The 17362-nt window shown below is 43.4% G+C and overlaps 1 protein-coding gene across 1 annotated transcript in view; it reads left to right on the top strand.

The window, feature by feature from the left end:
• LOC106613783 (RNA polymerase II elongation factor ELL) overlaps positions 1–17362 on the top strand; it is a 55234-nt gene that overhangs the window by 28580 nt on the left and 9292 nt on the right. Inside the window, exons 2-6 of the mRNA XM_014216393.3 lie at positions 1329–1373; positions 13183–13304; positions 14115–14278; positions 15495–15745; positions 16170–16294. Coding sequence (XP_014071868.1) covers positions 1329–1373; positions 13183–13304; positions 14115–14278; positions 15495–15745; positions 16170–16294 — 707 coding nt within the window. The remainder of the gene's footprint in view (positions 1–1328; positions 1374–13182; positions 13305–14114; positions 14279–15494; positions 15746–16169; positions 16295–17362) is intronic.

Here is a 17362-nt window from a genome sequence, read left to right as displayed (position 1 = left end):
CAAACCAAATGCACAACTGCAGAGCATTTAGAACATAAAGGTAATATTTATAAGAGATCTAGCTGGCAAACATTTTAATTGTGAATTCCATACTGTAATTAGATCACCTGGCGCATGCTGCATAACAGTGTGACTCATAAGGCTCCGGTATCTTGTCATTGTGTGCTTGTAAACATAGTGACTGGGGACTAGCGTTTAGCTACTGAACATAATGTGACAGATGAAATGAAGAACGCAATGTTCTTTATCTCCTAATGTATTGCACAAGTTGACTGCAGGTGTTAAAGTAGCTACAAATATTCAAATAGATTTTAAAAACATCAAAGATAGTTTTGGCGGTATTGCAAAACCATCCCGTGGCTTTTTCCAAATACCTCGGTATACTGGCCAAGCCTATGGTCATCAGGCTATGCTCATCTGATTTTTATGGGTGTGCTTTGCGAAAATCTAGAGGATTTATTGACCGGGTTTGTACCCCGTAACTTAATTTATCAGCCTCATCTAGGGGCTGCTAACAGCTGAAAATATTTTGAAAATTGTCAGCACCTTGAACACTGTACTGATTGGCTGGCTGTTGTAATGAATAGCCTGTGTGATGAAAAACAAATGACTGGCAAGCTGCTTTTATGCGTACAGATTATCTGATGAATTTGCCTGTGTATCTCTCTGCTCGTGTGTCTATGTAGGTGAACACATGAAAAGGAGGAAGGAAGCTCTGCTGATTGAAGTTGATAGCCTGCTGCTTGCTTTGCATTTCAATCCTGTCACCCTCTAAAGGGATGGTTTAATGGGTTGAGCGATAGCAAGGCCTTAATGTTTGGAGCGGCATTGCGAGGCAATTTCCACTGCACAGGGGCAGGTCCAAAATAAACTAATCTGAGTGCTTGATGTGAAATACAGACGGTTGTTACCCCTCATCCAAAAATGACATTTTTGAAAGCTCATGCTGACAGTGATCCACTGTGAGTTAGTATGCACATGGGAAATAAAGGGACTACTTCCTCACCTGTTGCTGCTTGACATATTAGTTCTATCATAATGTTCATAGGACATTAGCTAGATTATCAAGATTACTCTTTTTGTATGCCTAGACTTTTTGAAGATTCATAACAAGGGTAATACGATGGTAATTTTTAAGATGGTTAGATTTCTCTATTGCACAGTGCTTTGTTCAGTGTGCCTTTCACTTGAATGGGCCTTACTGAACAGTCCACTACATTTCCCCACCAAGCAGGATTTATGAAGTTTCACCCACTACATTTACTTGTTCAGTATGATCACATTTTTCAATGTGACTGTATTAATTTGTCCTCGTCCATCTCTCTCAGGGCCTGTCTTCACAACCGCTGATCCGATTTACTGGAAGCCAAGGGGTAAGTGCATTCGTAGTTTTTATAAACCTTTTTTAATTTTGAATGTGTCTGAGTGAAATTGGGATCACTGTCTTCAAATTATATGTTGAGTTTGCACCACCGACTACATTTTCCTATCGGTAAAAAATGATTAACTCAGTGACTGTGTGTGTGTGTGTATATAACCAGGCACTGACTAAATTGCCTCTGTCGCTGCAGTGAGCTGTATTTGTTGTCTGCAGGTGACTGGCAGGATTAGATTTTCCTGTAATTTTAGCGTGGCTGCGCTGAGCAGGAAGAGCACGGCTGTACTCGCAGCCCTGGAGTAGTGGTTCCCCTCCCAGGGTGGACAGACAGGAAAGGAAAGCTTCTATCTGAGAGACAAGGACCCAGACCAGCCCATCACTCTTCCAGTTCTAGCAGCAATAGCCTGTACAATTCACCCATACATTCTGCAGTAGCATTAAAATAGAAAAAAAACTAAGGTGAGCGTTGTTGCATTCTTATTACAAGCAGCATTGTATGCATTCCAGACATTTAGCTCTGCTGGTCCAACGTTTCTCCACCAAACGAAAGCTTACTAATGTGGGTCACAGTGGAGCAGCCTCAAAGTCGGAGGTAACACTTTTCAAACAGTTCATGTCTTGCCTTATACCCTGTGGTGTTTACTGTGTAGATTAATCTATTTGTTATCATGTCAGAGGTCTCCAGAAGTTAAACTGGAGCGGTGCCTCAGATCTTGCTAACGTGTCTAATTTATTGGTTTGGATAAGCTAGGCCTTATGTCTAATCAGTACTGTTTAGGACTAGATAAGCTAGGTGGGCTGCCTGAACAGTAGCATGTAGAGAAGGAAGGTGGGTCCTAGCAATCCAGTGAGTGGTTACAGAAAGGTTTGTGGCCATTGGATTGTTCTTTAACTTCTGTCTCTTGAATGTCTTTAACCGTCAGTCTGTAATATTTGATAAAGCTAGAGAGTTTTGAAGGAGTAGCTGATTTCTTCTTATTGTGGTATATCTCCATCAGATGCCTGTCTTTCCTCCCTGGCTCATTTCAGATGCTTGTAGTGGGAGAGGAGGGATCAGTAATTGGTCCGATCAATTTGAGAGATCAGAGGGTTAGAAAAGACGGTGTTTTTCCGTGATGAGTTATGGCTGGTTCTGGGTGTGAACCTTTTCAGAGTTCACTGGAACGCTAATGAGAGAGGGGAATGAGGGGGAAAGCTGCTAAATCATGTCGGCTGCTCCGTGAGTCCCATAACATTAACATTCATATTGGCAAAGCTTTCATTCACAGCCACTTCCAGGGTCAAGGTGGCATAATAGAACCAGCTCAAAGAACAGCCAGGAAAGGTAAACATCCTGTTTGTTTGTGTCAGTGTTCCTCAGGCTGTGTGTCTGGCTGTATTTGGTGAGGACCGGTATGTGCCAGCGATGATGGCCCCCTGCTTTACACAGCCTCTCCCGCCGCAGTTTCATTAATTATAGCGCTGAGGATGAGACCAGAGGAGCTGCTGTGAAGGGCCAGTCCTCTCGAGTCCCCCCGGCCTGAAAAGAGGCTTTGTTTGCAGGACACCGTGTAAAATAAGAGGGGAGAAGGGGGTTGAAAATGGTTCAAATCCACTTGCTTTTCAAATGGTAGCGGGGTAGGGTGGGGGACCGTGTCTGTCTGGGGCAGAGGGTACACTGGAGTGTGCCGTTCATTCAGCTTTTTGAGGTTGAACTTCCCCTCTTTCCATGCTTCCATTTTTTCATTTGAATACTTGCACCATGTTTTGGTAATACATAATTTTGTCTTAGCATTTCCTCTAGGAGAAGGCTGCTTCCAAACTTTCTGGTTTGGCTAGATGCAGTGGTTTTATGGAGCGGCAATGGTTTTTGTGGATTAACAAGGCTTTTAAAGAGGGTTGTCAGTCACCACCTGATGGTAACATGTCTACGTGAAGTTCCAGTGTACATGGATAACTACCAGTATGCTCAGCCAGTAGCCCATTACTGCAGCAGTACTTTTGGTTGGCCCCATGCCTGCAATGGGAAAAGGGCATCTGTTACGTGAAGTCATAGTCATCCCACAGTCAGGCCTGGCTCTGTCATCCTGTACTGTCAGACTGACTCACCCCTCTGCCTTCGTGAGTTCCGTTGCCTCTTAGTCATCTCGGGTTACACACACAAACACACTTTCATTATACGTTGTGTGTGTGTGTGAGGGTAACATACTCCTACAGCTGAGGAACATTTCAATGTAAGTGTCTGGTGTGCACATATGCAGAGTCACCACAGTTAACAGGAAGTGGTGAATGTTGATAACATTCAGCGGAACCTTTGAGTGAGGAAGCATAACTGTTTTCCTGTATTTGTTTTGTTCTTGTGATGTAAGATTAATGTAATATCCAGGCTACCTCAACTGGACATTGAGTTTCATATAAACATACAAGGCAATCCGTTGACACCTCGGCACTGTGAAAGGCTAGGTCTTCATGTGGAGCATGTAAGGCAGGGTTGTACTGGAGCTGAGGCTCAGCATCTCACATAACCGAGCCCTTGGCTCCCAGGAAGGCGGGGACACAGTGTTTATTTATAGATGGCCACCTGCAGGCTTCACATGTGTTGGGACCTTGGGTAAACAGAGCCGAGCAGTGAATCACTGCTCTCCAACACTGCAGGGAGCCACTAGGGGTCTGTCAGCCAGCCAACTACCCCAACACAGCCCTTGCCCTGCCTCACTGCTCTCCTGTTAGACAAGACAGACTAGCTCACATACCCAACTACCCTCTACCCCAGCAGGCATAGGTCCAGGATCAAATTTAGGAAATTAGTTGATTTATCTGTTCCTATGTAGGAGGAGAGGGTCTGTTAATTCACCACTAAGGTCTAAGGGGCCTGATTTCTACTAAGGGTGCGTTTGGAAATTCGCAGAATAACTGATTAATTTACGAACGCTCCCCACCCATTTGAAAAATGGCCGGTGTCAGTAAACGTGGGCAAAAAAGCATAATACAATTTAAAGCTGCACAGTCTGGTTAACCTGAACAGCCTAACCAGCTCTGCTAGGGCAAGTGAAATGGTCAGTGAGGTGTTCTCTCATTTTGTGTCTGGAAGTAGCTATCAAGCTTGTCAACGTTAGCCAGTTGGCTTGGGTACTTGACTGCTGTTGAGGGGTCAAAGCTCAGATCAACCCTACTCCAGTGTGCGCTCTAAACGCTCTGAATTTACGAACGCCCAGAGCGCACTGAGCACACTCTGGCACTCCAGATTTGAATTTACGAACCCACCCTAAACTAACATATGGAATTATTTTAAGATGGTCATTCCAAGGATAATTTACCTCTTTGATTTGGAATTTTAGTATAAAAATGATTTGTTTGAATTTGGCCTTACTGCTATTAGCCCATAGAAAAGCATATTCATAGATGGTCAAAATATCTATAAAAAAGGAAGTATGTTTTGAAGGGTGTCTCCTATATCAGAGGGATTTTTTTTTTTACACTAGTACTTCTGTATATACTTCCATTATTTGTTTTAACTTGTACCGAGCTACCTTCAGACGAGGCTTGTGGGCATCCTAGAGAAAACTGTGTTTGAGAATCTTACCTTTCGATGGTGGTGTCATATTAGTGTGTAGCCCAAACTGTTAGGAAGCTTCAGACAGGTGGTGGTACCAACTTCAGACGAGTCTTGTGGAGTTCGTAGTGTTTGAGTCCTATTAGTTTGTCGGCCAAACCGTTTTGGAAGCTAAAGAATGTTTTGGTGACGAGCCGATTTTCGGGATGTCTCCTGGTCTGACACCACTGTAGCTCTGCCACCTTCCACTGCAGATGCGGAAGGCTGACATCGGTGGATGCGGTCGATTTGAGACTCAGCCCATGCAAAAAAACATCTCTAGATTTAAACAGATATTTGCTTATGCTAATTCGATTTCCATGGGGGTGTGGACATGGACTCTAGGTTAATGCCAGTTTAGCCTGCTCACAGTTTCTCTAAGATTGTGGTGTTTGTGTCCTAGATACTGAACTCTGACAGCTCAACAACACCTGTCTAAATGAACATTGGAATATTCTTGTTGCTGCTTGCATTTTACAAATTAATTTTCCCTCTTTAAAAAAAGTCTGTGGCCCCTGTCATTTAGATGCATTTGGGCCTCAGCGCTGGGCGCTAGTCATTTCCAAGTTTGCCTAGAAGTAACACCTGTAATGTTGGAGCAGCAGAGAAATTATGTCTAAGTGTGGTGGGGGACTTTGGGTTGCGTCTAGCTGGCTGTGTATTTGCATTTACTAAGAATGTTACAGCACGGAACAGTGGGGACTTGTGGGCTAACCTAGCTCGGCTATGCACCCCTGTATTAGCTTGAAGCCTCACCCTGTTACTCATCATCCCACACCGCCGCCATGCAGGCCTGAATGACACGCATACCTATACTGTACATTTGTTTGTGTAGTACATATACAGGCAACTTCCAAAATAATAGCACAGCTTCAGTGGCACAGATTCTACAAGTGTCTGGAACTCTAGAGGGATACAACATCATTCTTCCATGATAAATGTTATCATTTGGTGTCTTGTTGATGGTGGAAAACGCTGTCTCAGGCGCTGCTCCAGAGTATCCCATAAGTGTTCAATTGGGTTGTGATCTGGTGAGACACACACACACACATTTGAAATCCCCTATGCTCCTTTGAAACCCCTCTTTCGAAGTCCCAGATCTCTTCTAGCCATGGCAGCCAAAATAATGGGCAACTGGGAATTTTTTATACATGACTATAAGAATTATGAGATGTTAGTTGCTTAATTAACTTAAGAACCACACTTGTGGAAGCACCCGCTTTAAATATACACAGTGTACAAAACATTAACACCTTCCTAAGGTGGAGTTAACCCCCTTTTGCTCTCAACAATTCTTCGGGGCATGGACTCGACAGTGTGTCAACCGTTCCACATGCTGGCCCACGTTGACTCCAATGTTTCCGCAGTTGGCTGGTAGTGGATCTCTACTCTGAATAGCTTGTTCCATCTCATCCCACAGCTGCTCATTTGGGTTGCAATCTGGTTACTGGGCAGGCCACTGCAGTAAGCTGAATTCACTGTCATGTTCATGGAACCATTCCTGGACAATCCTAGCCTTGTGGCATGGGGAAGTTACCCTGCTGAAAAAATGTATTCCCAGATGGATACACTGCTGTTATGATGCAATGATGTTCCGCTATCCTGTGGCACGCAAATATTGCTCCACTTACCAAGGGGCACAATGTGTGCCATGAAAACACATCTAACACACGGCATGATGGATACATGTTCTCATGGATTTCTCAATACCCTAGTCGTCCAATCAGCGTGAAACAGAAGGAACCGGTATTCATCAGACCAGGCAATGTTTTTCCAATTCTCTAGTGTTTTCATTCCTTAGCCCACTGCAACCATAGTTTCTGGTTTTTTACTGAAAGAAGTGGAACTCTGTAAGGTTGTCGGCTGCCATACGCCATTCATGTCAAGGTACCATGAGTTGTGTTATTTTATGGGTCTTGGGCACCAATGTTGTACTGGACTGTCAGTTGACTGTAGCCCATTTATTGTGCTGCACAATTCGTGTCACCGTTCTGTCCTCTTTCATTAATGACCCGTTTTCAACCACTGGCCTGCCATTGGCTGGATGTTCTTTGGATGGTGGACCGTTCTTAATACACAGGGGAAACTGAGTGTGGAAAAACCCTGCAGCATTGCAGTTCTTTAACAAACTGGTGCGCCTGGCACCTACTACCATACCCCATTCAAAGGCACTTAAATCTTTTGTCTTGCCCATTCACCCTCTGAATGGCACACACGTACACAATCAATTTCTCAAGGTTTAAAAATCCTTCTTTAACCCTGTCTCCGCCCCTTCATCTACACTGATTTGAAGTGGATTTGACTAGGCCTGACTTAAGGCTGTCGTGGTCATAATTGTCAGCCGGTGATTGTCAAGCAAATAACTGCCGGTCTCACGGTAATTGACCGTTTAACACTTTTAGCATCTCCTGGTTTCCACACACAGCCTACAAGCCATTGATGCAGACCTTTTGGAACATCCATTTTTAAAACATTTACATCCATTTAATATAGCTTACACCGCAATAAATCCATTTTATTTTAGACAGGTCTAAAGAAACATGAAGAAAATGTAGTCTATTTCAGAAGAACAGAATAGCAAACACAGGTGTCCTTATGTTAGGCCCTGATATGGAAGTGGGCTACACTAGTTCATTTAGCACACAAGATTGGCTTAGAATTCAGTGGCATTATTTTATAGTCAGAATACAATTGAACATGGCTGAAATACAATAGAAAGGATATTTTCTCTAAATGATTTCTAAGGAAGTGCGCACATGCGGCTATTGTGTTGAGTGGTTAACAAAGAAAAAGCTACTCCTATATGCTTAATTTAGTGTTATTTATGCCAACATTGGGCTATATGTATTGATTTTTTTTTTAAATATATCTTCTAAGGCTGCATGATGTGACTAATGATCACATTTTTTTGCATGGAAGGCATGAGCAGGCTGCACACATTTCATCAGTCTCTCTCTCTCTCATTCACAATTTGACAAGTTCTTCATAATATTCTCACCAGGTCTCACATTTTCCCACAGCATCCCCCTTGTGTAGCCGTAATGCCCCTTTTTAAAAAATCCATGCCTTTTGTGGCCGTTGTGCCCTTGGGCTGAATATAATTATAATTCCCGGCTGCCGTGTTCTGAAAGCACCTCTGACTCACATGGCTTTCTCAGATCTCCATTCTTATAGCAAATACCTGTCACGTGATCTGGGTCCTTCTCACAGCTAAGTAGGCTACAAGTAAAGACCAACACATGGGGGACCCAACTGCGTGTGTCCCTCTTATCGAATTCCCAGGCTTGTATTGAAGATGTTAAAACTGTCCATGTTTGGCCTACTTTTAGTCAGCCAACAAGATGAGTAAGCCTAACAAACAGCAAAAGCACAAGTCTGTCTACTATCCCCCATAGTACCAAAGTTGACCGATATGTCCTTCAGTGCAAAGAATGTATGTTCCAAACATATGCTGGGACAGTTGTGGGATGCAATAGATCCTAAATTAATACAACCAATCGCATCAACTACAACTTTTAAAAGCAATGAGGCAGATGCAACCGATCAGAATGATTAGCTTAATGTTAAATATTACAGCATTAGACCTCTCACTAAAGGCATCAGCCATACAAAAGTTACCATTAAATCCAAAATGGTTCTCTAGTAAATTAGTAAGAATGTCTCACCCCATTTTCAAGAATGGTCTTTGTCCCTTTATTCAGATTACAACAGGTTATTTGAATTTTTTTTAATTTTTTTTAACAAGCCATAGAAATTCGGTTGCAATTTCAGTTTAATCCACCTGAAAAGACAGAACAAATAATACAACAAATAGTGGTTAAACTCATAGTAATTGAAATAAATAAATAAAATGTTTTAAAGGTGTAATTTTTGTAAATTGACAAAAAAAAGGACTGCTGGCGTTATGACACATGCAGCTAACACAGACATAGAATTGTCTGCTCTACCCAAAATTACAACCAACTAGCAGCATTACCACAAAAATGGAAGTGGCAAGTAGAAGGGGGAAAAGTAAGGAGCTTGGCTGTCGGCCCTGCATTAAAGACAAAAAATGGTTAAAGAAAATTGTGATGAATAAAAATATACCAGTTTCATGTAAGGACCAAAAAATTGACAGCTGTGCCATATAAATTGCAAAATAGTTGAGATTTTCAATGTACTGATTCCTTGGCACATGGTTTATGAATTGACCCTGTCTTTCAAAGAGAGTTCGTAAAAAATCCAAATCCATAGATCTTCATTGTAAAGGGTTTAAACACTGTTTCCCCATGCGTGTTCAATGAACCATAAACAATTAATGAACATGCACCTGTGGAATGGTAGTTAAGACACTAACAGCTTACAGGTGGAAGGCAATTAAGGTCACAGTTATAAACTTAGGACACTAAAGAGGCCTTTCTACTGACTCTGAAAAACACAGATGCCCTGCTCATCTGCGAGAACGTGCCGGAGGCATGAGGACTGCAGATGTGGCCAGGGCAATACATTGCAATGTCTGTACTGTGAGACCGAACGGACAGCTGATCATCCTCGCAGTGGCAGAACACGTGTAACAACACCAGCACAGGATCGGTACATCCAAACATCACACCTGCGGGACAGGTACAGGATGGCAACAACTGCCCGAGTTACACCAGGAACGCACAATCCCTCCATCAGTGCTCAGACTGTGTGCAATAGGTTGAGAGAGGCTGGACTGAGGGCTTGTAGGCCTGTTGTAAGGCAGGTCCTCACCAGACAATGTTGTTTATGGGCACAAACACACCGTCGCTGGACCAGACAGGATTGGCAAAAAGTGCTCTTCACTGATGAGTCGCGGTTTTGTCTCACCAGGGGTGATGGTCGGATTCGTGTTTGTACTCCGGAGCGGGATCGAGGTGGAGGGTCTGTCATGGTCTGCGGCAGTGTAATTTCCCCCCCCAGAAATGTCCGGGAACTTGCAGGTGCCTTGGTGGAAGAGTGGGGTAAAGTCTCACAGCAAGAACTGGCAAATCTGGTGTAGTCCATGAGGAGATGCACTGCAGTACTCCAATGCAGCTGGTGGCCACACCATATACTGACTGTTACAGAGAGAAAGGCCAGTACTAAAGTAAATATAACTATTGTGTATAAACTGAAGGTAGAAGCCTAAGTGTTATTGTTTATTAGTTTACTCCAAAATGGGGAGGGGTGGTAGGGTTTGCGGAATAATAAAGGTATTGTAATGAAACTGGCAGGGAGCAGGTCTCCCGAAGTCCAGCGGGCTATTGACTGCCGCAAAAGCATGCTCCTGCATCAGTAGATATCCACGCTTTTAAATCTATATTAAAAAAGTGTGTATGGGGGAGTGGAAATTATGCAGACAATTACATTTATGGAAGCAACACTTTGCAATATTGAAGCTGATCACCCCCTAAAAATGTTTTTATAAAAAGTTGATAAACTAAGGCTATTTCTTCACATTATAAGCGCAGCCGTGCGCACACGGCAGTAGGTTATAAGCGTGACGGTTCCATAATGCAATCAATTAGCGTGAAAACACTGTTCTCATGTGAACACATGCGGTTATGCATGAATTTGACTGCGGTCATGACTCTTGACCACAAGTGTGGCGGTAATATGGTCACCGTAACAGCCCTAGGCAGACCCCATTTGGTCGATTAGGCTGTTGGTCTACCGATCGTATTTAGTGTCTCAGTTGTGAAATTTCTTTTTTGTGGCATGTCTTGATTGACACCTGTCTCGGTGTACTAATCCATTACGGAGGAGCGGGGATGTCACCTGTAGTGCATTTAACCTTAATTCCCATAATTGCTAATCTACGATGTTTGTTTGGCACCAAAATCCGAGCATTACGCACATTTGTGAATAAAAATAGTGAAGTATGATCACATTTATAGTAAAATAAATGCTGCAGTAGCGGTTTCTAAAGTATTTCTGCCGTTTTTGTTTCATAGCTGGTAAATCACACAAAGCACTACAAATAGGCTACAATATAGTGCTGCAACACTGCCTGGCCGGGGGCTGTGCGCACGTAAAGAGCTGAGTGAAAGATACATTTTTAGTAGAGCTGCGCACAGGCATAAATGGGTCTAATTTTCTTGAAACCAAAGTCTGAAGTGAGACATGACTTGGTCCTTGTGTATCTTGGCTATTTACATTGTTTTGTTCTATGCTTCTACTAGACAGACTTCATCTCACAGCAGGCACGAACATGACTCCAGTCATGCTACCACTGTAACCTCCCGCCGTTAAAGGGGCAGGTAAAAATGTTTGTCATATGTAACATTTTGGTTAAGACACGGATCACAAAATGAAATTAAACAATGTACCACATTACTACTTACTGGTAAAACATTTGTTTTAGTAACATTACAAAGCATGCTCATCTGTTCTTTTTCTTTTGTTGGTGTAATTTTGGTGGCGGAAAAATATTTTGGTTGATAAAAATCTGAGTAGTTGGTATATTTTTATATCTACCTGCTGGTGGAGCAAAAGGTACATTTTATGCCCAGAGGCCTAGGCTACCTAGTCTGCAAATGTAGGCTTATAAATGTGGCCTTTTTTGAGGATCTGATAGTGTTACTGATTGTCTTAACTCACAACCACCTAATGAGTTGTGGCACTTTTTCCTTCACATCAAACAGCATGTAAACAGTCTGTTTTTTACATCCCTAGAGAATGACAGTAGTTCATCAATGTAGCGCCTCTCCCTTTCAATAACCACTGTGTGAAAGGGAAAATGTCATGCTCTGATTCAGTGGAAACTTCATAAAATGCCTAATTACTTCTTATCCCATGTGCAAATAGCCTACAGCTGTGTCTGCCCGGAGCTCACTAGCAAGGGAAACTGAGGGTCCAGAATATTTTCTACAATGTTGCAAGTTTCCAGCTGTACCAAGTTGATACAATGTTTCAATTTCCTAGCAGACAGGCCATGTGTAGCCAATATGCTTTATTATGCTATGTTTTTTTTTAATTTGTTGGCTTTATGTGGGTATTTTTACATAGTTGGCCATGGCAATAGTTACTTTTAGATTTGTATATTTAAAAAATATATTAATCTCATCCACATGACAATGCTTTTGAGATTGGAGGACTTTATTGTAAAATAAATTAAACTGTTCCATGATAATGCACATATGAAAATCATAACTGTCACGCAGATCGGTAGAAATGCTAAGATAAATTAGCACTCCTAATGGAAAAGGTTGCCGACCCTTGGTGTAGCCTATTACCGTCAACTTCTAGAGCAAAATGGCAGAATCTGCGAAGGCCGGCAGCAGCGGGGGGGGGGGGGGGGGGTTTGGGAACCATTTTTCCCCCCTTCTTTTGGTTAGGCTAGTTTGATCTCAGGCTCACTGTTGGGGTGGCAAGTACCCTAGTGGTTAGCGCATTGTAACCGGAAGGTTGCAAGATCGAATCCCCGAGCTGACATGGTAAAAATCTGTCGTTCTGCCCCTGAACATGGCAGTTAACCCACTGTTCCAAGGCCGTCATTGAAAATAAGAATTTGTTCTTAACGGGCTTGCCTAGTTAAATAAAGGTAAAAAATAAATGAATTCTTAGTTATTTATTCACAGCGTGCTTAAAACATCAGACAAGCTCAGTAGCCTACATATAGTTGATTTGATTAAATCATGTCTATATATGGAAAAATACTGGTTCTAAATTTTCGACCAGACGATTGGTTGAAAGAGCACACTGCTCTTGGTCGACCAATTCTTTTTAGTCGGACAGCCTTAGATTTACCATGTGACATCTATGGGATCATAGCTTTCACCTGGTCAGTCTCATGGGAAGAGGTCTTCCTAAAGTGTTTCCTTTTATTTTGTCAGTTACCTGTGTTGCTCATATGTAACTGGGTGGTGAGTGGGTTTACTGTATCTGAAGAGGTCACCCAGGGGCCAAGTAATGCTTTGACTTTATTCACTGAACATGTCAGAACACCAGATGGGCCTGGGGCATGCTTAGTGGTTCAACCAGCATTTAGCGCTTTGCTGATATGGTTCCCCTATTGGAGACCTACTGTACTCCACACCAGTACACGTGATTGCTCATAAGTGGTTTTACTGTATGGAGGGCAGTGAGACAGTCGGCAAACAATGCTGTAAGATTTATTCTCTAAACCTGTCACACAAGCTGGTGGATGATTTGAATGTAACAGATTATGGATGACCTTTCCTATATTTATCATTAAATGCACTCGCAGGGAAGAATGATAACCATTTGATTTATTTTCCTCTGTCCACAGAAAATCTCAATACCGTGGTCGGAAAATCCGAATGAGCTGCGACTGTTTACTTTCTACTTGTCCAATGTGGGTAGAGACAACCCACAGGGCAGCTTTGACTGCATCCAGCAGTACATCACCAGGTGAGAGACCACAGGAATTGGACATGGGCTGGCCTCATCCCCTCTTTGACATATAACACATGCACAAATTCATCACTCATTCACGCATTTTTATATACATATAAATACCCTTTAAAGTTCTGTTTTGGATTGAAGCTTCTGTACCATGGCCCCATGCGGAGGAGTTTGTTAACATGGTTAAGAGCTGAACTGGATTAGGAATGTCCTGAAATGTGTTTTTAGGAGAGTTCTATCTGCCTCTGGAGTCTGATCGAATAACAATGTTGTGCAAATGTATTGAATTGGGTCAGATGTTTGCGTATTGACGAGAGGAACTAAGTCCCGGCTCTGACTGTCTACTGTTTTAACACCTATCATGTCCTCAACCATTTCTAATGAGACGTGTTTGGCTGGAGATCACCCTGGATGCTTATGAGCCCCTAATTCCAATATAAACCAGAGGCAGAGCTGCCAACTTTATTTCATCCTCTTCCAAACCATCAAAGTTAGGAAGAATTAAAGGAGGAAACAAAGTCAAAACCAGGAAAGATTATGATTTAATGCAACGTTGGTTTGTTAATGTGGGAAACCACTGTTGAATAGAGAATCAAGTTATAATGCCCTCAAGACAGTGGTATGTCATGAATATTAACCCAGTTAGGAGTGTTGGGCATAAAACGTTTACAGAATGTACTTCCTCACTCGTCTTTATAGGCAGTAGTGTTTCACATAAGATTTTTATTTTTTCCCTGCAGTGGTGGCAAGCGTAGGGGGTCACTTAGTTGACCTGTTGGTCTGTCTGTTTAACCCTTTCTCCTGTGTGTTTCTCAGTGAGGGGAGCATTCAGCTGGACTGCCTGGGTGGAATCCAGGACAAGATCACGGTGTGTGCCACGGACGACTCTTACCAGAAGGCCAGGCAAAGCATGGCTCAGGCAGAGGAGGAGACCCGCAGCAGGGGTGCGATCGTCATCAAGCCTGGGGGGAGATACGTGGGTAAGGCCCTTAGACATTGTCTACACTGAGAGCTGTGGTAACACCCAAATCAGTCAAAAACATGGGCTACTAATTTAGCCCTAGTCTAGGATGGATGCATACAAGATTTATCAAGTTTATTTTTTGGGAGATGTTCCCTCATGTCTGTGTACATCCAGGGTGAGTGAATGCTGACTCAGTGGGAGGGACATTTTCATGTGAATGCTGCTCCTTGGTAAGCTGTCTAATATCAGGGTGTGGTAGGGTGTGTGGAGCACGCCAGGCAGTCAGAGCAGTAGCATGCTCATCAGCCAGGCTCTTATTGAACATGTGGGTTATTTCCACATCAGTCAAGTGCTCCGACCTCCTAGTGTGGCCCCATCCAGTGGGAGAGATTTTAGACTCTTATCCAGCCTCCTCCAGGGTAGAGATGCCATTTCCACACTGAAAACACACACACGCAGGGCTGCTTCAAGTGAACATCAAACATACTGTGTGGGCTTTTTACTAGTCTCAGGAGTGCTGCATACTGAAACTGGTTCTGCTGCAGTTCAGTGAAGACCATAGCAGCCCTGAACAGAAACAAATGTACCTAGAAATCAAACTGCATAATCTCTAATATGCATTGTTGTTTTTGATTAAGCTTTTAGGATACACTGCAATTTACTTGTTGGAGAGGAAGTTAAAACGGTGTGGTGTCATTTCTGCCGAGTCCCAAGCCGTCTTAGTCACACTTTTATATCCACATGACCTTAATTCTGGTGAAAAGTAGCTGAGCTCACAGTGTATGTGTAATTGCAGGCTCATGGTTCCCTGTGTAGGGCCCAAGGGGCTGACTTGGCAGGATGTTTAGGAGCTCAGACCTTCACAATGCCATGCCTGTGACTCGGCACCAAACCAATTGCCTAACTGCCCAGTCGCCACAAACGCCATCACAGATTCACAGATGTGTTTAATGTAGCTGTTTGGCCAGGAAGCAGCTTGTTCAACTATATGTACTGTGGTGACTTTATAGACTAGTTGGGTTCATTTATGAAGCTCACCCTGATATTATAACAGGTACTGCTAGATGTGTACTTTTCTCTGTTGAAGAGAACATTTTGATGGCTGTCAAGTAACTTTTTGAAGATGTTCGTAATCAACCTACAGTACAACTTCTCATTACAAAGCCAACCTCTCATGGTTATGCCACACAGGCCCAACCTTTCTGACACAGCCATGTCTCTGTTCTAATCAGGTAAGAAGGTGCAGATCCGGAAACCAGCACCTGGGCTGTCTGACATCGCTCCATCGCGGCGGACGTCGCGGCCTGTCATCATCTCTAGCAGTGCCGGGAAGAAGAGCACGGCGCAGCAGAGGCCCCTGAGGGAGCGCCTCACCCACCTGCTAGCCCTCAAGCCCTACAGAAAGCCTGAGCTCATCCTGCGCCTGCAGAAGGATGGCCTCTTGCCCTTCGACAAGGACTCTCTGGACAGCCTCCTGCAACAGGTTAGTTAAGTCAGTCACGCTCCTAGGGTATGGTGCCTTTCACAACAGGTTAGTTAAGACAGTCACGCGCCTAGGGTATGGTGCCTTTCACAACAGGTTAGTTAAGACAGTCACGCTCCTAGGGTATGGTGCCTTTCACAACAGGTTAGTTGTACTGGGGCTTGGCAGACCCATGGCCCTTCTGAGCCCAGTGTCCTCAACAGATAAGTTAGTCACAGGACCCAAACCACCTACTAGAAGTCCCTTAGAGCCAGGGGCTTAGCCTGTGTTTACAGGCCAGCCCTCCAGCCCACTGCTTACAGAATGTTCTCACTGCCTGTGTTGCAGGGTATTAATGGTGCATTTCTTGAGGATAGGTTTAGAATATGCATTCCTCCAGAATACTGTCATGGCATTAATGTCATGTATTGATTGCTGTCTATAGGTGGCTAACCTAAATGTGAGAGACAACACCTTCACATTGAAGGACTCTTTGTTGAAGGACATTCAAAAGGACTGGCCAGGCTACACTGAGGGAGACCAGCAACTTCTGAAGAGGATCCTTGTTCGGTATGTGCTAGGTGGCGCTATATTACTATATTGCATGCCATATTAAAACCAGTGCTTTTGTGTACAGTTCCACATGTCAATAACTGCCAGTGGCATGAACCAGCAATAATGGAATCCTCCTCACTTTGGTTTGTGTACTTTATCACCTCAGCTTTGTTAGTTTAAACAAATGTCCATAGAATCCCAGGTGCTGTAGTTCCAGATATCCTCAGGAATAGTAGACTGAAGTCTGAAACCAGGCACCACTCACCATGTGTGGTTTTCTCTCTGCCCTGTGTTCTTGACACGCCTAACTGGCTTTTTTTACTGGTGGGACCAGTGAAAAAAATCTGGTTTCTCAAGATCTGGGGCAGTAAGGAAATGCAGCTTGCAGCTAAATTTAGAACAGGCATTGCAGTGTGCTTAGTTGGGTTTACTGAGTTGACCCAAAATTGTTGGACTCAATATAGCAGGGAATATTTCACATTCTCAATGATTAAATGTTTCTATGGACTTCATTCAAAAGCAAGAGATGCCTACCATATGTCTTTTTGGACTGTACTTTGAGCCTTGGCTAGCTTATCAGCTGAACACCCTCCCACAATGTTTGAACACCAGCTATGGTCACGCAAGTGTAGTGCAGAAAAATGATTGGAAGACCTGTGATGCAACACTGTTCCAGCACATGCTGATCCTTGTGAGGTGGCACTGGTTCAAGGTCCAGGCTCGGCGCTTGAGTCGAGGCTCCTTAGGCTTCAGCTGTGACAGGACCACTGCACAGCAGCCAGCCTTCTCCCTAGGCTGTTCTCCCCACCCCTCTAGCGTTTCTTACACTTTCGCCTTTTTTTTTCTCCCTCTCTGTAGGGGCGGGACTTGGCTAATTCCCCGCTGTATCCCACTGCCCCCTACTGTCAACACTCTACCAACATACACAAATAATATTCTGTTGATGTACACACATCACACAATCTCTGTATACTGTGTTTTTATTTAGCAGCTGATACTTAGCATCTCACCCAAGGCTTTGCCAGATATCTGTTTATGATGTCTGACTTGTTTAACCAGGTCAGTTAAATGTGTATTTCTGTC

Source organism: Salmo salar, chromosome 10 (assembly GCF_965601325.2).
Source record: "Salmo salar chromosome 10, fSalSal1, whole genome shotgun sequence".
Taxonomy (NCBI): Eukaryota; Metazoa; Chordata; class Actinopteri; order Salmoniformes; family Salmonidae; genus Salmo; species Salmo salar.
This window is presented reverse-complemented; position numbering and strand designations above follow the sequence as displayed.